Genomic DNA, 22242 nt, shown 5'->3' on the forward strand with positions numbered 1-22242 from the left:
TCCTCCCACAGCCGCGCCTTGGCCTTCACTGTCGCGCCGGGAGTTCCGGGATTCCTGGGGGGAATTTTGGGAATTTTTTGGGAATTTTTTGGGAATTTTTATTGGGGGGGGGCGGTCCCGAAACATCGAGGGGCGGAACTCGAGTTCGGGGAAACGCTGGGAGGCCGGAACGAGCGGAGGTGGCGCACAGGAAGTGACGTAGTGCGATAACGCACAGGAAGTGACGCACCGGAAGGAGCGGAGGCCGCGTGGAGACGCCGGGATGGGGAGGCCCGGGAAGGTCGGGAGGGAAAAAACCGGGAAAAAACCGGGAAAAACGGGAAAAAAACCGGGAAAAACCGGGATGGGGAGGGCTCCGGGAAGCGGCGGCGGGAACAGGAACGGTGGGGGAGGGGCGGGGATCCCGAAATTCCCCAAATTTTGGGAATCGTGAGGGGAAAAGTTGGATCGGGGGGGGGGGGGGAAGTTTGGGAATCGCCGGATTTGGGGAATTAATTCGGGATAATTAATTCGGGATAATTAATTCGGGGATAATTCCCGGTTAATTAACCCGGAATATTCGGGATAATTCCTGGATAATTCCCTGATAATTTCGGGGTAATTAACCTGGGATAATTTGGGATTATTCCTGGAATAATTCCAGGATAATTTGGGTTAATTAACCCGGGATACATTTAGGATAATTCCCGGTTAATTTGGATTAATTAATCCCGTGAATTAATTAATCCCGTGAATTTCGAGATAATTCCGGGATAATTTGGGATAATTAACCCGGAATAATTTAAGATAATTTGGGATCATTCCCGCTTAATTAACCCGGGATAATTCCCTGATAATTTTGGGATAATTCGGGATAATTTGGGTTAATTAACTTGGAATATTCGGGATAAATCCGGGATAATTTGGGTTAATTAATTTGGGTTAATTAATCCGGGATAATTTGGGATCATTCCTGGTTAATTAACTTGGAATATTCAGGATAATTCCTGGATAATTCCCTGATAAATTTGGGATAATTTGGGATAATTTGGGTTAATTAACCCGGGATAATTCGGGGTAATTAACCTGGAATGTTTGGGATAATTCGGGATAATTTGGGTTAATTAATTAACCCGGGCTAATTAATTTGGGATCATTCCCAGTTAATTAACCCGGAATATTCGGGATAATTTTGGGATAATTTGGGATCATTCCTGGGATAATTCCGGGATAATTTGGGTTAATTAATTTGGGATAATTAATTAAGTTGGGCTAATTAATCGGGGCTGATTCCAGAGCCGCTGCCAGCGGCTGCAGCGCTCGCGGGCCCGGGCGCGCTCGGAGCTGGAATTCCAGAAGGTTCCGCATTCCTTCGTGTTCTCGCGGGGCCGCGCCGGGAGGAGCCTCCGGGGGCTCGTCCGGGACCTGCGGAAAGTTCTGGAACCCTACACGGCCCGGAGGCTGCAGGTGTGGGAAAAAACGGGAATTTAACGGGAATTCTGGGAATTCTGGGAATTCTGGGGTCTGGGAATGGCCCACGGAAAGTTCTGGAACCCTACATGGCCTGGAGGCTGCGGGTGTGGGAAAATAACGGGAATTTAACGGGAATTCTGGGAATTTATTGGGAATTCTGGGAATTTATCGGGAATTCCGGGGTCTGGGAACAGTCCATGGAAAGTTCTGGAACCCTACATGGCCCGGAGGCTGCAGGTGCGGGAAATAACGGGAATTTAACGGGAATTTAACGGGAATTCTGGGAATTTATTGGGAATTTATTGGGAATTCTGGGAATTCTGGGGTCTGGGAATGGCCCACGGAAAGTTCTGGAGCCCTACACGGCCAGGAGGCTGCAGGTGCGGGAAATAACGGGAATTTAATGGGAATTCTGGGAATTTATTGGGAATTTATTGGGAATTCTGGGAATTCTGGGGTCTGGGAACAGTTCATGGAAAGTTCTGGAACCGTTCACGGCCCAGAGGCTGCAGGTGCGGGAAATAACGGGAATTTATTGGGAATTTATTGGGAATTCTGGGAATTTATCGGGAATTCTGGGAATTCTGGGGTCTGGGAATGTCCCATGGAAAGTTCTGGAGCCCTACACGGCCAGGAGGCTGCAGGTGCGGGAAAATAACGGGAATTTAACGGGAATTCTGGGAATTCTGGGAATTTATCGGGAATTTATTGGGAATTCTGGGAATTTATTGGGAATTTAACGGGAATTCTGGGAATTCTGGGGTCTGGGAACAGTCCATGGAAAGTTCTGGAGCCCTACACGGCCTGGAGGCTGCGGGTGTGGGAAAATAACGGGAATTTATCGGGAATTCTGGGAATTTATTGGGAATTCTGGGGTCTGGGAACAGTCCACAGAAAGTTCTGGAACCCTACACGGCCCGGAGGCTGCAGGTGCGGGAAATAACGGGAATTTAACGGGAATTTATCGGGAATTCTGGGAATTCTGGGGTCTGGGAATGGCCCATGGAAAGTTCTGGAACCCTACACGGCCAGGAGGCTGCAGGTGCGGGAAAATAACGGGAATTTAACGGGAATTCTGGGAATTCTGGGAATTTATCGGGAATTTATTGGGAATTCTGGGAATTTATTGGGAATTTAACGGGAATTCTGGGAATTCTGGGGTCTGGGAATGGCCCATGGAAAGTTCTGGAGCCCTACACGGCCTGGAGGCTGCGGGTGTGGGAAAATAACGGGAATTTAACGGGAATTCTGGGAATTTATTGGGAATTCTGGGGTCTGGGAACAGTCCACAGAAAGTTCTGGAACCCTACACGGCCCGGAGGCTGCAGGTGCGGGAATTTAACGGGAATTTAACGGGAATTTAATGGGAATTCTGGGAATTTATTGGGAATTTATTGGGAATTCTGGGAATTCTGGGGTCTGGGAACAGTTCATGGAAAGTTCTGGAACCGTTCACGGCCCAGAGGCTGCAGGTGCGGGAAATAACGGGAATTTATTGGGAATTTATTGGGAATTCTGGGAATTTATCGGGAATTCTGGGAATTCTGGGGTCTGGGAATGTCCCATGGAAAGTTCTGGAGCCCTACATGGCCAGGAGGCTGCAGGTGCGGGAAAATAACGGGAATTTAACGGGAATTCTGGGAATTCTGGGAATTTATCGGGAATTTATTGGGAATTCTGGGAATTTATTGGGAATTTAACGGGAATTCTGGGAATTCTGGGGTCTGGGAACAGTCCATGGAAAGTTCTGGAGCCCTACACGGCCTGGAGGCTGCGGGTGTGGGAAAATAACGGGAATTTATCGGGAATTCTGGGAATTTATTGGGAATTCTGGGGTCTGGGAACAGTCCACAGAAAGTTCTGGAACCCTACACGGCCCGGAGGCTGCAGGTGCGGGAAATAACGGGAATTTAACGGGAATTTATCGGGAATTCTGGGAATTCTGGGGTCTGGGAATGGCCCATGGAAAGTTCTGGAACCCTACACGGCCAGGAGGCTGCAGGTGCGGGAAAATAACGGGAATTTAACGGGAATTCTGGGAATTCTGGGAATTTATCGGGAATTTATTGGGAATTCTGGGAATTTATTGGGAATTTAACGGGAATTCTGGGAATTCTGGGGTCTGGGAATGGCCCATGGAAAGTTCTGGAGCCCTACACGGCCTGGAGGCTGCGGGTGTGGGAAAATAACGGGAATTTAACGGGAATTCTGGGAATTTATTGGGAATTCTGGGAATTTATTGGGAATTCTGGGAATTTAACGGGAATTCTGGGGTCTGGGAATGGCCCATGGAAAGTTCTGGAACCCTACACGGCCCGGAGGCTGCAGGTGCGGGAAATAACGGGAATTTAACGGGAATTTATTGGGAATTCTGGGAATTTATTGGGAATTTATCGGGAATTCTGGGAATTTAACGGGAATTCTGGGAATTCCGGGGTCTGGGAACAGTCCATGGAAAGTTCTGGAGCCCTACACGGCCCGGAGGCTGCAGGTGTGGGAAATAACGGGAATTTATTGGGAATTCTGGGAATTCCAATGGGAATTTCGGGGATTTCTCCAAGAATTTTGGGATTTTCCCAGGAATTTGAGGCTTTCCAAGGGATTCCCTCAGGAATTTCAGGATCTCCCAGGGATTTTGGGATGGATTTCCCGGGAATTTTGGGATGGATTTCCTCAGGAATTTTGGGATGGATTTTCTCAGGAATTTCGGGATCTTTTCCAAGGAATTTCGGGGTCATTTCCAGGAATTTTGGGATCTTTCTGGGGAATTTCAGGAATTTCCCCAGGAATTTCGGGATGGATTTCCCGGGAATTTTGGGGTCTTTTCCAAGGAATTTCGGGATCTTTCCCGGGAATTTTGGGATGGATTTCCTGGGAATTTCAGGATCTTTTCCAAGGAATTTCGGGATCTTTCCCGGGAATTCTGGGATGGATTTTCTCAGGAATTTCGGGGTCATTTCCAGGAATTTCGGGATGGATTTCCCCAGGGATTTCGGGATCTTTCCCGGGAATTTTGGGATGGATTTCCCGGGAATTTTGGGATGGATTTTCTCAGGAATTCCGGGATGGATTTTCTCAGGAATTTCGGGGTCATTTCCAGGGATTTCAGGATCTTTCCCAGGAATTTCGGGATGGATTTCCCCAGGGATTTCGGGATTTTCTCAGGAATTCCGGGATGGATTTCCCCGGGGATTTCGGGATTTTTCTCCCGGGAATTCCGGGGCTCCGTCCCCCGGGGATTTCTGGGATCGGCGGCAATTCCGGCTTTTTCCAGGTGCGCCGGAGCAATTCCCTGCGGGATTTGGTGGCCGTGGCCGGGCCCTTGGGAGTCACCCAATTCCTGGCACTCAGCAAATCCCAGACCGGGATCAACCTGGTGAGCCCAAATCCCGGGAATCCCGGGAATCCCGGGAATTCCAGGAATTCCGGAGCCTGGGGGGGGATGGGGGGGATTCCCCGGAATTTTGGGATCGGGAATTCCCAGGGTTTTTTTTGGGGTTGGCCAAAAGGGGGAGGGGGAAAAACGGGAGGGAATTTGGGGTTGGAATTTGGGATTTTTCCGGGATTTTTCTGGGAATTTTCCCAGGATTTTTCCAGGGATTTTTTCCAGGATATTTCAATGATTTTTCCCGGGATTTCCTGGGGTTTTTCCCAAGGTTTTTCTGGGATTTTTCTCAGGATTTCCCCGGGATTTTTCTGTGATTTTCCCCGGGATTTTCCAGGGATTTTTTTTGGAATTTTCCCAGGATTTTTCCCAGGATTTTCCTGGGATTTTTCTCAGGATTTTCCCAGAATTTTCCCGGGATTTTCCTGGGATATTTCTGTGATTTTTCCTGGGATATTTCCTGGGATTTTCCCAGGGTTTTCCATGGATTTTTTCCCAGGATTTTTCTGTGATTTTTCCCGGGATTTTCCCGGGGTTTTCCATGGATTTTTTCCCGGGATTTTTCTGGGATATTTCCTGGGATTTTCCCAGGGTTTTCCATGGATTTTCCCGGGATTTTCTGAAGCTTTTTCTCCTTCCCAGAAAATTTTCCGGCTGCCGGGGGGTCCCACCTTGACCTTCAAAGTGCTGCAGGTGAGTCCGGGAATTCCGGGAATTCCGGGGGATTTTTGGGGGGATTTTTGGGGGATTTTTTGGGGATTTTTTGGGGATTTTTTTAGGAGTTTTATTTGGATTTTTTTGGGATGAAATCCCATTTTTCCCCCTTCCCAGATCCTGAGGGTTTTTTTGGGATTGGGAGATTTTTGTGGGGGGATTTTGAGGTCGTTTTTTGGGGTTTTTTGGGGGGGTTTTTTAGGATTTTTTTTAATTTTTCGGGATTTTTTTTGTAATTCCACGGAATTTTTCGGGATGAATCCCTGTTTTTCTCCTCATTCCCAGATCCTGAGGGGTTTTTTTGGGATTGGGAGATTTTTGGGGGTGTTTTTTGGGGTTTTTTGGGGTTTTTTTGGGGGTTTTTTTGGGTTTTTTTGGGTTTTTTTTGGGGTTTTTTTGGGGTTTTTTTGGTTTTTTTTGCTGTTTTTTTGCTGGTTTTTTTTGGTTTTTTGGGTTTTTTTGTGGGGTTTTTTGTGGGGTTTTTTGTGGGGTTTTTTTGGTTTTTTTGTTTTTTTTGTTTTTTTTGGGGTTTTTTTTGAGGTTTTTTTGGGGGGTTTTTTTGGGTTTTTTGGGGTTTTTTTGGGGTTTTTTTGGGGTTTTTTTTGTGTTTTTTTGGGGTTTTTTGGAGTTTTTTGGTGTTTTTTTGGTGTTTTTTTGGGTTTTTTTGGGTTTTTTTTAGGATTTTTTTAAATTTTCCGGGATTTTTTTGCAATTCCACGGAATTTTTTGGGACCAAATCCCGTTTTTTTGCAGTACTCTCTGGTGCGGGACGTGGTGTCGGCGCTGCGGCGGCACCGCATGCACGAGCAGCAGCTCCGGGGATTCTGGGGGAGATTTTGGGATTTTGGGGGGGATTTTTGGGGTTTTTTTGGGGTTTTTTTGGGGTATTTTGGGGTTTTTTTTGGGGTATTTTGGGTTTTTTTGGGGTTTTTTGGGGGTTTTTGGGGGTTTTTTTGGTTTTTTTGGGGGTTTTTTTGAGGTTTTTTTGGGGTTTTTTTTGGGGTTTTTTGGGGTTTTTTGGGCTTTTTCTGAGGTTTTTTGGGGTTTTTTTTGAGGTTTTTTTGGGGTTTTTTTGGGGTTTTTTTGGGTTTTTTGTAGGATTTTTTTTAATTTCTCAGGATTTTTTGCAATTCCACGGAATTTTTTGGGACCAAATCCCGTTTTTCCCCGTTTTTTGGCAGTACTCTCTGGTGCGGGACGTGGTGTCGGCGCTGCGGCGGCACCGCATGCACGAGCAGCAGCTCCGGGGATTCTGGGGGAGATTTGGGGATTTTGGGGGGGATTTTTGGGGTTTTTTTGGGGTTTTTTGGGGGGTTTTTTGGGGGTTTTTTTGGGTTTTTTTGGGGGGTTTTTGGGTTTTTTTGGGGTTTATTTTGGGGTATTTTGGGTTTTTTTGGGGATTTTTTGGGGTTTTTTGGGGTTTTTTGGGTTTTTTTGGGGATTTTTTTGGTTTTTTTGGGGTTTTTTTGGGTTTTTTTGGGTTTTTTTTGGGTTTTTTGGGGGGTTTTTTGGAGTTTTTTGGGGTTTTTTCGGGGTTGTTTTGGGGTTTTTGGGGGGTTTTTTGGGTTGTTTTGGGGTTTTTTGGGGGGTTTTTTTTGGTTTTTTGTGTTTTTTTTGGGGTTTTTTGGAGTTTTTTGGTGTTTTTTTGGTGTTTTTTTGGTTTTTTTGGGTTTTTTTTAGGATTTTTTTAAATTTTCCGGGGATTTTTTGCAATTCCACGGAATTTTTTGGGACCAAATCCCTTTTTTCCCGTTTTTTTTTGCAGTACTCTCTGGTGCGGGACGTGGTGTCGGCGCTGCGGCGGCACCGCATGCACGAGCAGCAGCTCCGGGGATTCTGGGGGAGATTTGGGGATTTTGGGGGGATTTTTTGGGGTTTTTTTGGGTTTTTTGGGGTTTTTTGGGGGGTTTTTTGGGGGTTTTTTTGGGGTTTTTTTGGGGTTTTTTTGGGTTTTTTGGGGGTTTTTTTGGGGTTTTTTGGGGGTTTTTTTTGGGGTTTTTTGGAGGTTTTTTTGGTTTTTTGGGGGGGTTTTTTTGGGTTTTTTTGGGTTTTTTGGTTTTTTTTTGAGGGTTTTTTTGGGTTTTTTTTGTTTTTTTGGGGTTTTTTTTGAGGTTTTTTTGGGGGGTTTTTTTGTTTTTTTGGGTTTTTTTGGGGGTTTTTTTGGGGTTTTTTTGGGTTTTTTGGGGTTTTTTTTGGGGTTTTTTGGGGTTTTTTTCGGGTTTTTTTTGGTTTTTTTGGGGTTTTTTTGGGGGTTTTTTGGGGGGTTTTTTTTGGGGTTTTTTTGGTTTTTTTTGGGCTTTTTTGAGGGTTTTTTTGGGTTTTTTTGGGTTTTTTTTGTTTTTTTGGGGTTTTTTTTGAGGTTTTTTTGGGGGGTTTTTTTGGGTTTTTTGGGGTTTTTTTTGGGGTTTTTTGGGGTTTTTTTTGAGGTTTTTTTGGGGTTTTTTTGGGCGTTTTTTTTGGGTTTTTTGTAGGATTTTTTTTAATTTCTCAGGTTTTTTTGCAATTCCACGGAATTTTTTGGGACCAAATCCCGTTTTTCCCCGTTTTTTTGGCAGTACTCCCTGGTGCGGGACGTGGTGTCGGCGCTGCGGCGGCACCGCATGCACGAGCAGCAGTTCCTGCAGCCGCCGCTGCTGGTGCTGGGCAACGCGGGCGCTGCGGGGATGCAGCTGCGGCTGGCGGCCGGAATGTTCCAGGGCATGTTCCCCACCCTCAACGTGCACAGGGTGAGCGGGAATCCCGGGGAAAAACGGGAAAAAACGGGAAAAACGGGGGAAAATGGGGAAAAAACGGGGAAAAAATGGGAGAAAATGGGGAAAAAATGGGGAAAAACGGAGGGAAAATGGGGTTAAAATGGGGAAAAATGGGGAATGTTCCCCACCCTCAACGTGCACAGGGTGAGCAGGAATCCCAGGGAAAAACGGGGAAAAACGGGAAAAAACGGGAAAAACGGGGAAAAATGGGGAAAAAACGGGAAAAAATGAGAGAAAATGGGGAAAAAATGGGGAAAAAATGGGGAAAAACGGAGGGAAAATGGGGTTAAAATGGGGAAAAATGGGGAATGTTCCCCACCCTCAACGTGCACAGGGTGAGCGGGAATCCCGGGGAAAAACGGGGGAAAAACTGGAAAAAACGGGAAAAACGGGGAAAACGGGAAAAAATGGGAAAAAACGGGGAAAAGATGGGAGAAAATGGGGAAAAAATGGGGAAAAACGGAGGGAAAATGGGGTTAAAATGGGGAAAAATGGGGAATGTTCCCCACCCTCAACGTGCACAGGGTGAGCGGGAATCCCGGGGGAAAACGGGGAAAAACGGGAAAATGGGGAAAAATGGGGAAAAAATGGGGAAAAATGGGAAAAAACGGGGAAAAAATGGGGAAAAATGGGGAAAAACGGAGGTAAAATGGGGAATGTTCCCCACCCTCAACGTGCACAGGGTCAGCGGGAATCCCGGGGGAAAAACAGGGAAAATGGGGAAAAACGGGGAAAAATGGGGAAAAAATGGGAGAAAATGGGGAAAAATGGGGAAAAAATGGGGAAAAACGGGGAAAAATGGGGAAAAAATGGGGAAAAATGGGGAAAAAATGGGGAAAAAATGGGGTTGAAATGGGGAAAAATGGGGAAAATGGGGAAAAATTGGGGGAAAAATGGGAGAAAATGGGGAAAAATTGGGGGAAAAATGGGAGAAAATGGGGAGAAATGGGGAATGTTCCCCACCCTCAACGTGCACAGGGTGAGCGGGAGTCCCGGGGGAAAAACGGGGAAAATGGGGAAAATGGGGAAAAACGGGGAAAAATGGGAGAAAATGGGGAAAAACGGGGAAAAATGGGGGAAAAAATGGGAAAAAATGGGGATTTGGGAACGGGAAAATGGGGATTTGGGAATGGGAAATGGGGAAAAATGGGGAAAAATGGGGAAAATGGGGAAAAATGGGGGAAAATGGGGAAAAATGGGGAAAAATGGGGATTTAGGAGTGGGAAATTGGGGATTTGGGAGTGGGAATGGGAAAAAATGGGAATTTGGGCATGGGAAAACAGAGATTTGGGAATATGGGAATGGGGAGGGGAAAAGGGAATTTGGAAATGGGAACAGGGGAAGGAGGGAGGATCTTCCCTGCTTTTCCCATTCCCATTTTTCCCATTGTTTTTCCATTGTTTTCCCATTGTTTTTCCATTGTTTTCCCATTGTTTTTCCCATTGTTTTTCCCATTTTTCCCATTGTTTTCCCATTGTTTTCCCATTGTTTTCCCCTTGTTTTTCCCATTTTTCCCGTTGTTTTTCCCATGGTTTTTCCCATTGTTTTTCCCATTTTTCCCATTGTTTTCCCCTTGTTTTTCCCATTGTTTTCCCATTGTTTTTCCCATTTTTCCCATTGTTTTCCCATTGTTTTTCCCATTGTTTTCCCCTTGTTTTTCCCATTTTTCCCATTGTTTTCCCCTTGTTTTTCCCATTGTTTTCCCCTTGTTTTTCCCATTTTTCCCGTTGTTTTTCCCATTTTTCCTGTTGTTTTCCCATTGTTTTTCCCGTTGTTTTCCCATTTTTCCCATTTTTCCCATTGTTTTCCCATTGTTTTCCCATTGTTTTCCCGTTGTTTTTCCCTTTGTTTTCCCATTTTTCCCATGGTTTTTCCTGTTGTTTTCCCATTGTTTTCCCATTGTTTTTCCCTTTGTTTTCCCCTTGTTTTTCCCATTTTTCCCGTTGTTTTTCCCATTTTTCCTGTTGTTTTCCCATTGTTTTTCCCGTTGTTTTCCCATTTTTCCCATTTTTTCCCATTGTTTTCCCATTGTTTTCCCGTTGTTTTTCCCATTGTTTTTCCCATTGTTTTCCCATTTTTCCCATTTTTCCCGTTTTTCCCATTTTTCCCATTGTTTTTCCCATTGTTTTCCCGTTGTTTTTCCCAGTGTTTTCCCATTTTTCCCATTTTTCCCATTGTTTTCCCATTGTTTTCCCATTGTTTTTCCCCTTGTTTTTCCCATTGTTTTCCCATTGTTTTCCCATTTTTCCCGTTGTTTTCCCATTGTTTTCCTATTGTTTTTCCCATTGTTTTTCCCATTTTTCCCCTTGTTTTCCCCTTGTTTTTCCCATTTTTCCCATTGTTTTTCCCATTTTTCCCCTTGTTTTCCCCTTGTTTTTCCCGTTGTTTTTCCCATTTTTCCCATGGTTTTTCCTGTTATTTTTCCCATTGTTTTCCCATGGTTTTTCCCATTGTTTTTCCCATTTTTCCCATTTTTCCCCTTGTTTTTCCCATTGTTTTTCCCATTTTTCCCATTGTTTTCCCGTTGTTTTTCCCGCTCCAGCTGAACCTGAACTCCGTCCGGCGCTGTCTCCTCATCTCCTACGACGCCGATTCCCAGCTCCTGGAATTCCGGCACTAGTGAGAGCCAAATTTTTTCCCAAATTCCCGGTTTTTTCCCCAAATTCCTGGGTTTTTTCCCAAATTCCCATTTTTCCCTCCAAATTCCCATTTTTTTCCCCAAATTCCCATTTTTTTTCCCCCCCAAATTCCCATTTTTTCCCCCAAATTCCTGGGTTTTTTCCCCAAATTCTTGGGTTTTTTCCCCAAATTCCCATTTTTTCCCCAAATTCCCATTTTTTCCCCCAAATTCCTGGGTTTTTTCCCCAAATTCTTGGGTTTTTTCCCCAAATTCCCATTTTTTCCCCCAAATTCCCATTTTTTTTCCCCCCCAATTCCCGGTTTTTTCCCCAAATTCCCATTTTTTCCCCCCAAATTCCCATTTTTTCCCCCAAATTCCTGTGTTTTTTCCCCAAATTCTTGGGTTTTTTCCCCAAATTCCCATTTTTTCCCCAAATTCCCATTTTTTCCCCCAAATTCCTGGGTTTTTTCCCCAAATTCTTGGGTTTTTTCCCCAAATTCCCATTTTTTTTCCCCCCCAATTCCCATTTTTTTCCCCAAATTCCCATTTTTTTTCCCCAAATTCCCATTTTTTTCCCAAATTCCCGTTTTTTTCCCCAAATTCCCATTTTTTCCCCCAAATTCCCATTTTTTTTCCCCCCCAATTCCCGGTTTTTTCCCCAAATTCCCATTTTTTCCCCCCAAATTCCCATTTTTTCTCCCCCAAATTCCCATTTTTTTCCCCAAATTCCCATTTTTTTCCCCAAATTCCCATTTTTCCCCCCAAATTCCCATTTTTTTCCCCAAATTCCCATTTTTTTTCCCCCCCAAATTCCCATTTTTTCCCCCAAATTCCTGGGTTTTTTCCCCAAATTCTTGGGTTTTTTCCCCAAATTCCCATTTTTTCCCCCAAATTCCCATTTTTTCCCCCAAATTCCCATTTTTTTCCCCAAATTCCCATTTTTTTCCCCCCCAAATTCCCATTTTTTCCCCCAAATTCTTGGGTTTTTTCCCCAAATTCCCGTTTTTTTTCCCCGAATTCCCATTTTTTCCCCCCCAAATTCCCATTTTTTTCCCCCAAATTCCCATTTTTTCCCCAAATTCCCATTTTTTCTCCCCCAAATTCCCATTTTTTTCCCCCAAATTCCCATTTTTTCCCCAAATTCCCATTTTTTCCCCCAAATTCCCATTTTTTCTCCCCCAAATTCCCATTTTTTCCCCCCAAATTCCCATTTTTTCTCCCCCAAATTCCCATTTTTTTCCCCCAAATTCCCATTTTTTTCCCCAAATTCCCATTTTTTTCCCCAAATTCCCATTTTTTCCCCCCAAATTCCCATTTTTTTCCCCAAATTCCCATTTTTTTCCCCAAATTCCTGGGTTTATTTTCCAAATTCCCGTTTTTTCCCCCAAATTCCCGTTTTTTTCCCAAATTCCCATTTTTTCTCCCCCAAATTCCCATTTTTTTCCCCCAAATTCCCGTTTTTTTCCCAAATTCCCGTTTTTTTTTCCCCAAATTCCCATTTTTTTTCCCCCAAATTCCCATTTTTTTCCCAAATTCCCATTTTTCCCCCCAATCCAGCAGTGTCCAGGTGGTGCCCGTGGGGCTCAGCCGGGGGATCCGGAAAATTCTCCAGGAGAAATTCCCAGACCTGGGCAGGATGGACGACGTCAGCGAGCTCCTGACGGGGTACGGGGACACCTGGGGACACCTGGGGACATCTGGGGACACCTGGGGACACCTGGGGACACCTGGGGACACCTGGGGACACCAAAAACACACCTGGGGACACACCTGGGGACACCTGGGGACACCTGGGACACACCTGGGGACACCTGGGGACACCAAAAACACACCTGGGGACACCTGGGACACACCTGGGGACACCTGGGGACACCTGGGGACACCTGGGGACATCTGGGGATGCTGTCCCTATGTCCCCACTGATGTCCCCATGTCCCCATTGATGTCCCTGTCCCTGTCCCCAGCTCGGTTCCCCTGTCCCTGTCCCCACTGATGTCCCCATGTCCCCACTGATGTCCCCATGTCCCCACTGATGTCCCCATTGCTGTCCCTGTCCCCACTGATGTCCCCATGTCCCTGTCCCTGTCCCCATCTCGGTTCCCCTGTCCCTGTCCCCACTGCTGTCCCCATGTCCCCGCTGATGTCCCCATGTCCCCATTGCTGTCCCTGTCCCCACTGATGTCCCCATGTCCCCGCTGCTGTCCCCATGTCCCCATTGCTGTCCCCAGCTCGGTTCCCCTGTCCCTGTCCCCATTGCTGTCCTTGTCCCCATCCCCACTGATGTCCCCATGTCCCCATTGCTGTCCCTGTCCCCACTGATGTCATTGTCACCTGTCCCTGTCCCCAGCTCGGTTCCCCTGTTCCTGTCCCCATGTCCCCATGTCCCTGTCCCCACTGATGTCATTGTCACCTGTCCCTGTCCCCACTGATGTCATTGTCACCTGTCCCTGTCCCCAGCTCGGTTCACCTGTCCCTGTCCCCACTGATGTCATTGTCACCTGTCCCTGTCCCCACTGATGTCATTGTCACCTGTCCCTGTCCCCAGCTCGGTTCCCCTGTCCCTGTCCCCACTGATGTCATTGTCACCTGTCCCTGTCCCCACTGATGTCATTGTCACCTGTCCCTGTCCCCACTGATGTCATTGTCACCTGTCCCTGTCCCCAGCTCTGTTCCCCTGTCCCTGTCCCTGTCCCCACTGATGTCATTGTCACCTGTCCCTGTCCCCAGCTCTGTTCCCCTGTTCCTGTCCCCATGTCCCCACTGATGTCATTGTCACCTGTCCCTGTCCCCAGCTCTGTTCCCCTGTCCGAGAGCGAGGCAGAGCCGGACGTGGCTCAGACGGTGCCGGAGCTGCCCCAGAGCTGCGCCGGGCGCGGCAACGCGGTGACACGGCAGAGTGCCATCAGGCTGACCGAGGTGACACCTTGGGGACATCCCTGGGGACACTGGGGACACTGGGGACATCCCTGGGTAACGCGGTGACACGGCAGAGTGCCATCAGGCTGACCGAGGTGACACCTTGGGGACATCCCTGGGGACACTGGGGACATCCCTGGGGACACTGGGGACACTGGTGACACGGCAGAGTGCCATCAGGCTGACCGAGGTGACACCTTGGGGACATCCCTGGGGACACTGGGGACACTGGGGACACGGCAGAGTGCCATCAGGCTGACCGAGGTGACACCTTGGGGACATCCCTGGGGACATCCCTGGGTAACGCGGTGACACGGCAGAGTGCCATCAGGCTGACCGAGGTGACACCTTGGGGACATCCCTGGGGACACTGGGGACATCCCTGGGTAACGCGGTGACACGGCAGAGTGCCATCAGGCTGACCGAGGTGACACCTTGGGGACACCAGGAACACCACACAGACACCACCTGTGTCCCCTGGCTGTCCCTGGCTGTCACCTCAATGTCCCCTGTCCCTCACCTGTGTCCCCGTGTCACCTGTCCCTCACCTGTGTCCCCGTGTCACCTGTCCCTCACCTGTGTCCCTGTGTCCCCTGTCCCTCACCTGTGTCCCCTGTCCCTCACCTGTGTCCCCTGAGTGTCACCTGTCCCTCACCTGTATCCCCGTGTCACCTGTCCCTCACCTGTGTCCCCTGTCCCTCACCTGTGTCCCCTGTGTCCCTGTGTCACCTGTCCCTCACCTGTGTCACCTGTGTCCCCTGAGTGTCCCCTGAGTGTCCCTGTCCCTCACCTGTGTCCCTGTGTCCCTGTCCCTCACCTGTGTCCCTGTGTCACCTGTGTCCCTGTCCCTCACCTGTGTCCCCTGTGTCCCCTGTCCCTCACCTGTGTCCCTGTGTCCCCTGTGTCCCCTGTCCCTCACCTGTGTCCCCTGTGTCCCCTGTCCCTCACCTGTGTCCCCTGTCCCTCACCTGTGTCCCTGTGTCCCCTGAGTGTCCCCTGTCCCTCACCTGTGTCCCCTGTGTCCCCTGTCCCTCACCTGTGTCCCTGTGTCCCCTGTCCCTCACCTGTGTCCCCGTGTCACCTGTCCCTCACCTGTGTCCCCTGTCCCTCACCTGTGTCCCCGTGTCCCCTGTCCCTCACCTGTGTCCCCTGTCCCTCACCTGTGTCCCCTGTCCCTCACCTGTGTCCCTGTGTCCCCTGAGTGTCCCCTGTCCCTCACCTGTGTCCCCGTGTCCCCTGTCCCTCACCTGTGTCCCCTGTCCCTCACCTGTGTCCCCTGTCCCTCACCTGTGTCCCTGTGTCCCCTGAGTGTCCCCTGTCCCTCACCTGTGTCCCCGTGTCACCTGAGTGTCCCCTGTCCCTCACCTGTGTCCCCGTGTCCCCTGTCCCTCACCTGTGTCCCCGTGTCCCCTGTCCCAGATCGGGCCCCGGCTGACGCTGCAGCTGCTGAAGGTGGAGGAGGGGCTGGGCCAGGGCAACGTCCTGTACCACGGGCTGGGTGAGTGACAGGTGAGGGACACCTGGGGACACACCTGTACCACGGGCTGGGTGAGTGACAGGTGAGGGACACACCTGGGGACACCTGGGGACACACCTGTACCACGGGCTGGGTGAGTGACAGGTGAGGGACACCTGGGGACACCTGGGGACACCTGGGGACACACCTGGGGACACACCTGGGGACACACCTGTACCACGGGCTGGGTGAGTGACAGGTGAGGGACACCTGGGGACACCTGGGGACACCTGGGGACACACCTGTACCACGGGCTGGGTGAGTGACAGGTGAGGGACACCTGGGGACAGGTGAGGGACACCTGGGGACACACCTGGGGACACACCTGGGGACACACCTGTACCACGGGCTGGGTGAGTGACAGGTGAGGGACACCTGGGGACACCTGGGGACACACCTGGGGACACCTGGGGACACCTGGGGACACACCTGGGACACACCTGTACCACGGGCTGGGTGAGTGACAGGTGAGGGACACCTGGGGACACCTGGGGACACACCTGGGGACACCTGGGGACAGGTGAGGGACACACCTGGGACACACCTGTACCACGGGCTGGGTGAGTGACAGGTGAGGGACACACCTGGGGACACCTGGGGACACACCTGGGGACACCTGGGGACACACCTGGGGACACACCTGGGGACACACCTGTACCACGGGCTGGGTGAGTGACAGGTGAGGGACACCTGGGGACACACCTGGGGACACACCTGGGACACACCTGTACCACGGGCTGGGTGAGTGACAGGTGAGGGACACCTGGGGACACCTGGGGACAGGTGAGGGACACCTGGGGACACACCTGGGGACACACCTGGGGACACACCTGTACCACGGGCTGGGTGAGTGACAGGTGAGGGACACACCTGGGGACACCTGGGGACACACCTGGGAACACCTGGGGACAGGTGAGGGACACCTGGGGACACCTGGGGACAGGTGAGGGACACCTGGGGACAGGTGAGGGACACCTGGGGACACACCTGTACCACGGGCTGGGTGAGTGACAGGTGAGGGACACCTGGGGACACACCTGGGGACACACCTGTACCACAGGCTGGGTGAGTGACAGGTGAGGGACACCTGGGGACACACCTGGGGACACACCTGGGGACACACCTGGGGACACACCTGGGGACACACCTGTACCACGGGCTGGGTGAGTGACAGGTGAGGGACACCTGGGGACAGGTGAGGGACACCTGGGGACACCTGGGGACACCTGGGACACACCTGTACCACGGGCTGGGTGAGTGACAGGTGAGGGACGGGTGAGGGACACACCTGGGGACACCTGTGACAGTGGGGGAGGGGGGGGATCACACCTGCCCAGGTGTGTCCCAGCAATGTCCAGCTGTGTCCAGCTGTCTGACAGGTGTATCCAGCTGTATCCAGCTGTACCCAGGTGTATCCAGGTGTATCCCAGGTGTGTCCAGGTGTGCCCAGGTGTGTCCAGGTGTGTCCAGGTGTATCCAGGTGTATCCAGCTGTACCGAGGTGTGTCCAGGTGTATCCCAGATATGTCCCAGGTGTACCCAGGTGTATCCCAGGTGTACCCAGGTGTGTCCAGGTGTGCCCAGCTGTGTCCAGGTGTCTGACAGGTGTGTCCAGGTGTGTCCAGCTGTATCCAGGTGTATCCCAGCTGTATCCAGGTGTATCCAGGTGTATCCCAGGTGTGTCCAGGTGTGTCCAGCTGTATCCAGGTGTATCCAGGTGTATCCCAGCTGTGTCCAGGTGTGTCCAGCTGTATCCAGGTGTATCCAGGTGTATCCAGGTGTGTCCAGCTGTATCCAGGTGTATCCAGGTGTATCCAGGTGTGTCCAGCTGTATCCAGGTGTATCCAGGTGTATCCCAGGTGTGTCCAGGTGTGTCCAGCTGTATCCAGGTGTATCCAGGTGTATCCAGGTGTATCCCAGCTGTGTCCAGGTGTATCCCAGCTGTACCCAGGTGTACCCAGGTGTGCCCAGCTGTGCCCAGGTGTGCCCAGGTGTGTCCAGCTGTCTGACAGGTGTGTCCAGGTGTATCCCAGGTGTACCCAGGTGTACCCAGGTGTACCCAGGTGTATCCAGGTGTACCCAGGTGTACCCAGGTGTACCCAGGTGTACCCAGGTGTATCCCAGCTGTGTCCAGGTGTGTCCAGCTGTCTGACAGGTGTGTCCAGGTGTGTCCAGCTGTGTGACAGGTGTGCCCAGGTGTACCCAGGTGTATCCCAGGTGTACCCAGGTGTATCCAGGTGTATCCCAGCTGTATCCAGGTGTATCCCAGGTGTACCCAGGTGTGCCCAGGTGTGTCCAGCTGTGTGACAGGTGTGCCCAGGTGTGTCCAGCTGTGTGACAGGTGTGTCCCCCGCAGCCCCCAAAGGTGAGGCGGAGCTGGCGGCTCTGCGGGCCCGGCGGGAGCAGCGGCTGCAGGTGAGGGCGGAGCGGCGGCGGCAGCAGGAGCAGAACCTGGAGAGGAAACGGCAACAGCGGCTGCGGGACAGGTGAGGGGGGGGAGGGGCTCAGGTGAGACTGGGGAGGGGCACAGGTGAGACTGGGGAGGGGCACAGGTGAGACTGGGGGGGAGGGGCTCAGGTGAGACTGGGGAGGGGCACAGGTGAGACTGGGGGAGGGGCACAGGTGAGACTGGGGAGGGGCACAGGTGAGACTGGGGAGGGGCACAGGTGAGACTGGGGAGGGGCTCAGGTGAGACTGGGGAGGGGCTCAGGTGAGACTGGGGAGGGCACAGGTGAGACTGGGGGGGGGGCTCAGGTGAGACTGGGGAGGGGCTCAGGTGAGACTGGGGAGGGGCTCAGGTGAGACTGGGGAGGGGCTCAGGTGAGACTGGGGAGGGGCACAGGTGAGACTGGGGGAGGGGCTCAGGTGAGGGGGGGAGGGGCACAGGTGAGACTGGGGGGGCTCAGGTGAGGCTGAGGGGCTCTCCCAGGTGAGACCCCCTCACCTCTCCCACCCTCACCTGTCCCACCCTCACCTGTCCCACCCTCACCTGTCCCACCCTCACCTGTCCCATCCTCACCTGTCCCACCCTCACCTGTCCCACCCTCACCTGTCCCACCCTCACCTGTCCCACCCTCACCTGTCCCATCCTCACCTGTCCCACCCTCACCTGTCCCACCCTCACCTGTCCCACCCTCACCTGTCCCACCCTCACCTGTCCCACCCTCACCTGTCCCACCCTCACCTGTCCCACCCTCACCTGTCCCACCCTCACCTGTCCCACCCTCACCTGTCCCCACCTGTGTCACCCCCAGGGAGCGCAGCCTGGCCGGGATGGGCCGGAGCTCAGGTGACCCCAGGGGTGGCTCAGGTGACCCCAGGGGTGGCTCAGGTGACCCCAGGGGTGGCTCAGGTGACCTCAGCGGTGACAGCGGCGCCGAGGACCCCGGCGCACCTGAGCCAGGTGAGGGGGAGGAGCCATCGGACGAGGACGACGCCGAATATTACAGAGAGGAGCTGGGGGAGGAGCCTGAGCCAGGTGAGCTGGGGGAGGAGCCTGAGCCAGGTGAGATGGGGGAGGAGCCTGAGCCAGGTGAGCTGGGGGAGGAGCCTGAGCCAGGTGAGCTGGGGGAGGAGCCTGAGCCAGGTGAGCTGGGGGAGGAGCCTGAGCCAGGTGAGCTGGGGGAGGAGCCTGAGCCAGGTGAGATGGGGGAGGAGCCTGAGCCAGGTGAGATGGGGGAGGAGCCTGAGCCAGGTGAGCTGGGGGAGGAGCCTGAGCCAGGTGAGATGGGGGAGGGGCCAGGGTTGGGGGAGGGGCCAGGTGAGTTTGGAGAGGGGAAAAGGAGATTTTTAGGGCTTCCAGGTAAATTCTGGGGGAAGAAATGGAAATTTTGGGGTTTCCAGGTGAGTTTTGGGGCCGTCAAGGGGAATTTGGGGAGGATCCAGGTGGTTTTTGGGGCATCCAGGTGAATTTTGGGCAGTTCCAGGTGGTTTTTGGGGTTTCCAGGTGAATTTTGGGGAGGTTCCAGGTGGTTTTTGGAGTTTCCAGGTGAGTTTTGGGGAGGTTCCAGGTGGTTTTTGGGGTTTCCAGGTGAGTTTTGGGCAGTTCCAGGTGGTTTTTGGGGTTTCCAGGTGAGTTTTGGGGAGGTTCCAGGTGGTTTTTGGGGTTTCCAGGTGAGTTTTGGGGAGGTTCCAGGTGGTTTTTGGGGTTTCCAGGTGAGTTTTTTGGGTGGGTTGAGTTTTCCCCTCCCCGGAAGTGGCTGATGACGCAAAATTCCTGAATTTCCGTGATTTTGGATCGAAGTAAACGCTCTGACGCTTCCCAAACCCCAAATCCTCATTTTTTCCCCCCAAATTCCCATTTTTCCCCCCAAATCCCAATTTTTTCCTCCCAAATCCCAATTTTTCCCCCCCAATCCCAGTTTTTTCCCCTCCCAATTCCCGTTTTTCCCTCTTTTTCCCCCAGATTTGTTTCCCGGCCGCTCCAAGAGGAAGCGAAGCCCCTCGGGCGCTCCCCAGGCCCGGAAACGACGGAAGAGGAACCAAAAATCCCATCCTGGAACCCCAAAATCCCATCCTGGAACCCCAAAATCCCAACCTGGGACCCCAAAATCCCAACCTGGGACCCCAAAATCCCGGCCAGGACATTCTGGAATTCCCAGATCCCAACGGGGAACTCCCAAATTCCGTCCTGCATCCCCAAAATCCCATCCTGGAACCCCCAAATCCCACCCTGGATCCCAAAAACCCCGCCCGGGACATCCTGGAACCCCCAAATCCCACCCGGGACACCCCAAAAACCCCAAATCCCAGCGGGGGGAGCTCCCGAACCCCCGGAAAATCCCAAATTTCCAACGGCCCCGGAAAGGGAAAAACTGAGGGGGAGAAAAAACGGGAATTTGGGACCCCCTGACCCCCCTGGGATTGGGAATTTGGGGTCCCTCAGAATTTTGGGGTCTCCCAGGGCAGTTTTTGGGGTCTCCAGGTGAATTTTTGGGCGGTTCCAGGTGGATTTTTGGGGTTTCCAGGTGAGTTTTTTGGGTGGGGTGGGGCTGATCCCCCTTTTTCCCTCCCTGGAAGTGGCTGATGACGCAAAATTCCTGAATTTTCCGTGATTTTGGATCGAAGTAAACGCTCTGACGCTTCCCAAACCCCAAATCCCAATTCTTTCCCCCCAAATCCCAAATCTTTCCCCCAAATCCCAATTTTTTCCCCCAAATCCCCATTTTTTTCCCCCCAAATCCCATTTTTTTCCCCCCAAATCCCAATTTTTTCCCCCAAAATCCCATTTTTTTCCCCCCTAATCCCAATTTTTTCCCCCCAAATCCCCATTTTTCCCCCCAAATCCAAATTTATTCCCCCAAATCCCAATTTTTTTCCCCCAAATCCCAATTCTTTACCCCCAAATCTCCACTTTTCTCCCCAAATCCCATTTTTTAGCCCCCAAATCCCATTTTTTTCCCTCCAAATCCCGATTTTTTCCCCCTAAATCCCAATTTTTTCCCCCAAATCTCAATTTTTTCCCCCAAATCCCCATTTTTTCTCCCCAAATCCTTATTTTTCCCTCCAAATCCCGATTTTTTCCCCCTAAATCCCAATTTTTTCCCCGAAATCTCAATTTTTTCCCCCAAATCCCCATTTTTTCTCCCCAAATCCTTATTTTTCCCCCCAAATCCCAATTTTTTCCACCCAAATCCCATTTTTTCCCCCCCAAATCCCAATTTTTTCCCGCCATAACCCAATTTTTTTCCCCCAAATCCCAATTTTTTCCCCCAAATCCCAAATCTTTCTCCCCAAATCTCCATTTTTCCCCCCCAAATCCCAATTTTTTTCCCCCAAATCCCAATTTTTTCCCCCAAATCCTGTTTTTTTCCCCCAAATCCCAATTCTTTCCCCCCAAATTCCCATTTTTCCCCCCAAATCCTATTTTTTTCCCCCCAAATCCCCATTTTTCCCCCCAAATCCCAATTTTTTCCCCTCCCAATTCTCGTTTTTCCCTCTTTTTCCCCCAGATTTGTTTCCCGGCCGCTCCAAGAGGAAGCGAAGCCCCTCGGGCGCTCCCCAGGCCCGGAAACGACGGAAGAGGAACCAAAAATCCCATCCTGGAACCCCAAAATCCCATCCTGGGACCCCAAAATCCCATCCTGGAACCCCAAAATCCCATCCTGGAACCCCAAAATCCCACCCTGGGACCCCAAAATCCTGTTGTAAAACCTTAAAAATCACATCCAAATTCCAAAAAATTCCGCTCTGGAACCCCAAAAATTCCGCTCCGGAACCCCAAAAATTCCTCTCCGGAACCCCAAAATTCCACTCCGGAACCCCAAAAATTCCGCTCCGGAACCCCAAAATTCCCGATCCGAAACCCCAAAATTCCACTCCGGAACCCCGAAATCCCGCTCCGGAACCCCGAAAATATCGTTCGAAAAACCCCAAAAATCGCGTCCTATATATAGGGGATTCCGCTCCGGAACCCCGAAATTCCTGATCTGGAACCCCAAAATTTCGCTCTGGAACCCCAAAAATCCCATTAAAAAAAACCCAAAAATCGTGTCCTATATATAGGGGATTCCGATCCGGAACCCTGAAATTTCCGATCCGGAACCCCGAAATTCCCGATCCGGAACCCCAAAATTCCCGATCCGGAACCCCGAAATTCCGCTCCGGAACCCCAAAAAAATCGCGTCCTATATATAGGGGATTCCGCTCCGGAACCCCGAAATTCTGCTCCGGAACCCCGAAATTCCCGATCCGGAACCCCAAAAATCCCATTCGAAAAACCCAAAAATTGCATCCTATATATAGGGGATTCCGATCCGGAACCCTGAAATTTCCGATCCGGAACCCCGAAATTCCGCTCCGGAACCCCAAAAAAATCGCGTCCTATATATAAGGGATTCCGCTCCGGAACCCCAAAATTCCCGATCCGGAACCCCGAAATTCCGCTC

The 22242-nt window shown here is 51.1% G+C and overlaps 1 protein-coding gene across 6 annotated transcripts; it reads left to right on the forward strand.

Annotated features, from left to right (window-relative positions):
• The first annotated feature begins 185 nt into the window (after window positions 1–185).
• Window positions 186–21737, forward strand: PPAN (peter pan homolog). 6 transcript variants are annotated; one of them, XM_086871232.1, is made up of 14 exons: window positions 217–280; window positions 1276–1446; window positions 4727–4828; window positions 5480–5530; window positions 8107–8277; window positions 10847–10923; window positions 12482–12589; window positions 13717–13840; window positions 15260–15338; window positions 17712–17841; window positions 18610–18644; window positions 18708–18833; window positions 19761–20322; window positions 21307–21737. In XM_086871232.1, exons 1-13 carry the CDS (start codon window positions 263–265, stop codon window positions 20171–20173), a joined length of 1605 nt encoding a protein of 534 aa, XP_086727358.1. In that variant the 5' UTR covers window positions 217–262; the 3' UTR covers window positions 20174–20322; window positions 21307–21737. The 6 variants fall into 6 exon arrangements, with proteins under 6 accessions (XP_086727356.1, XP_086727358.1, XP_086727359.1 ...); XM_086871233.1 differs by having other exon boundaries at window positions 12485–12589; XM_086871230.1 differs by having other exon boundaries at window positions 186–280; window positions 18610–18833.
• The last annotated feature ends 505 nt before the right edge of the window (window positions 21738–22242 follow it).

The sequence above is a fragment of the Cyanistes caeruleus genome, chromosome 35 (assembly GCF_971803275.1).
Source record: "Cyanistes caeruleus chromosome 35, bCyaCae1.hap1.1, whole genome shotgun sequence".
NCBI lineage: Eukaryota > Metazoa > Chordata > Aves > Passeriformes > Paridae > Cyanistes > Cyanistes caeruleus.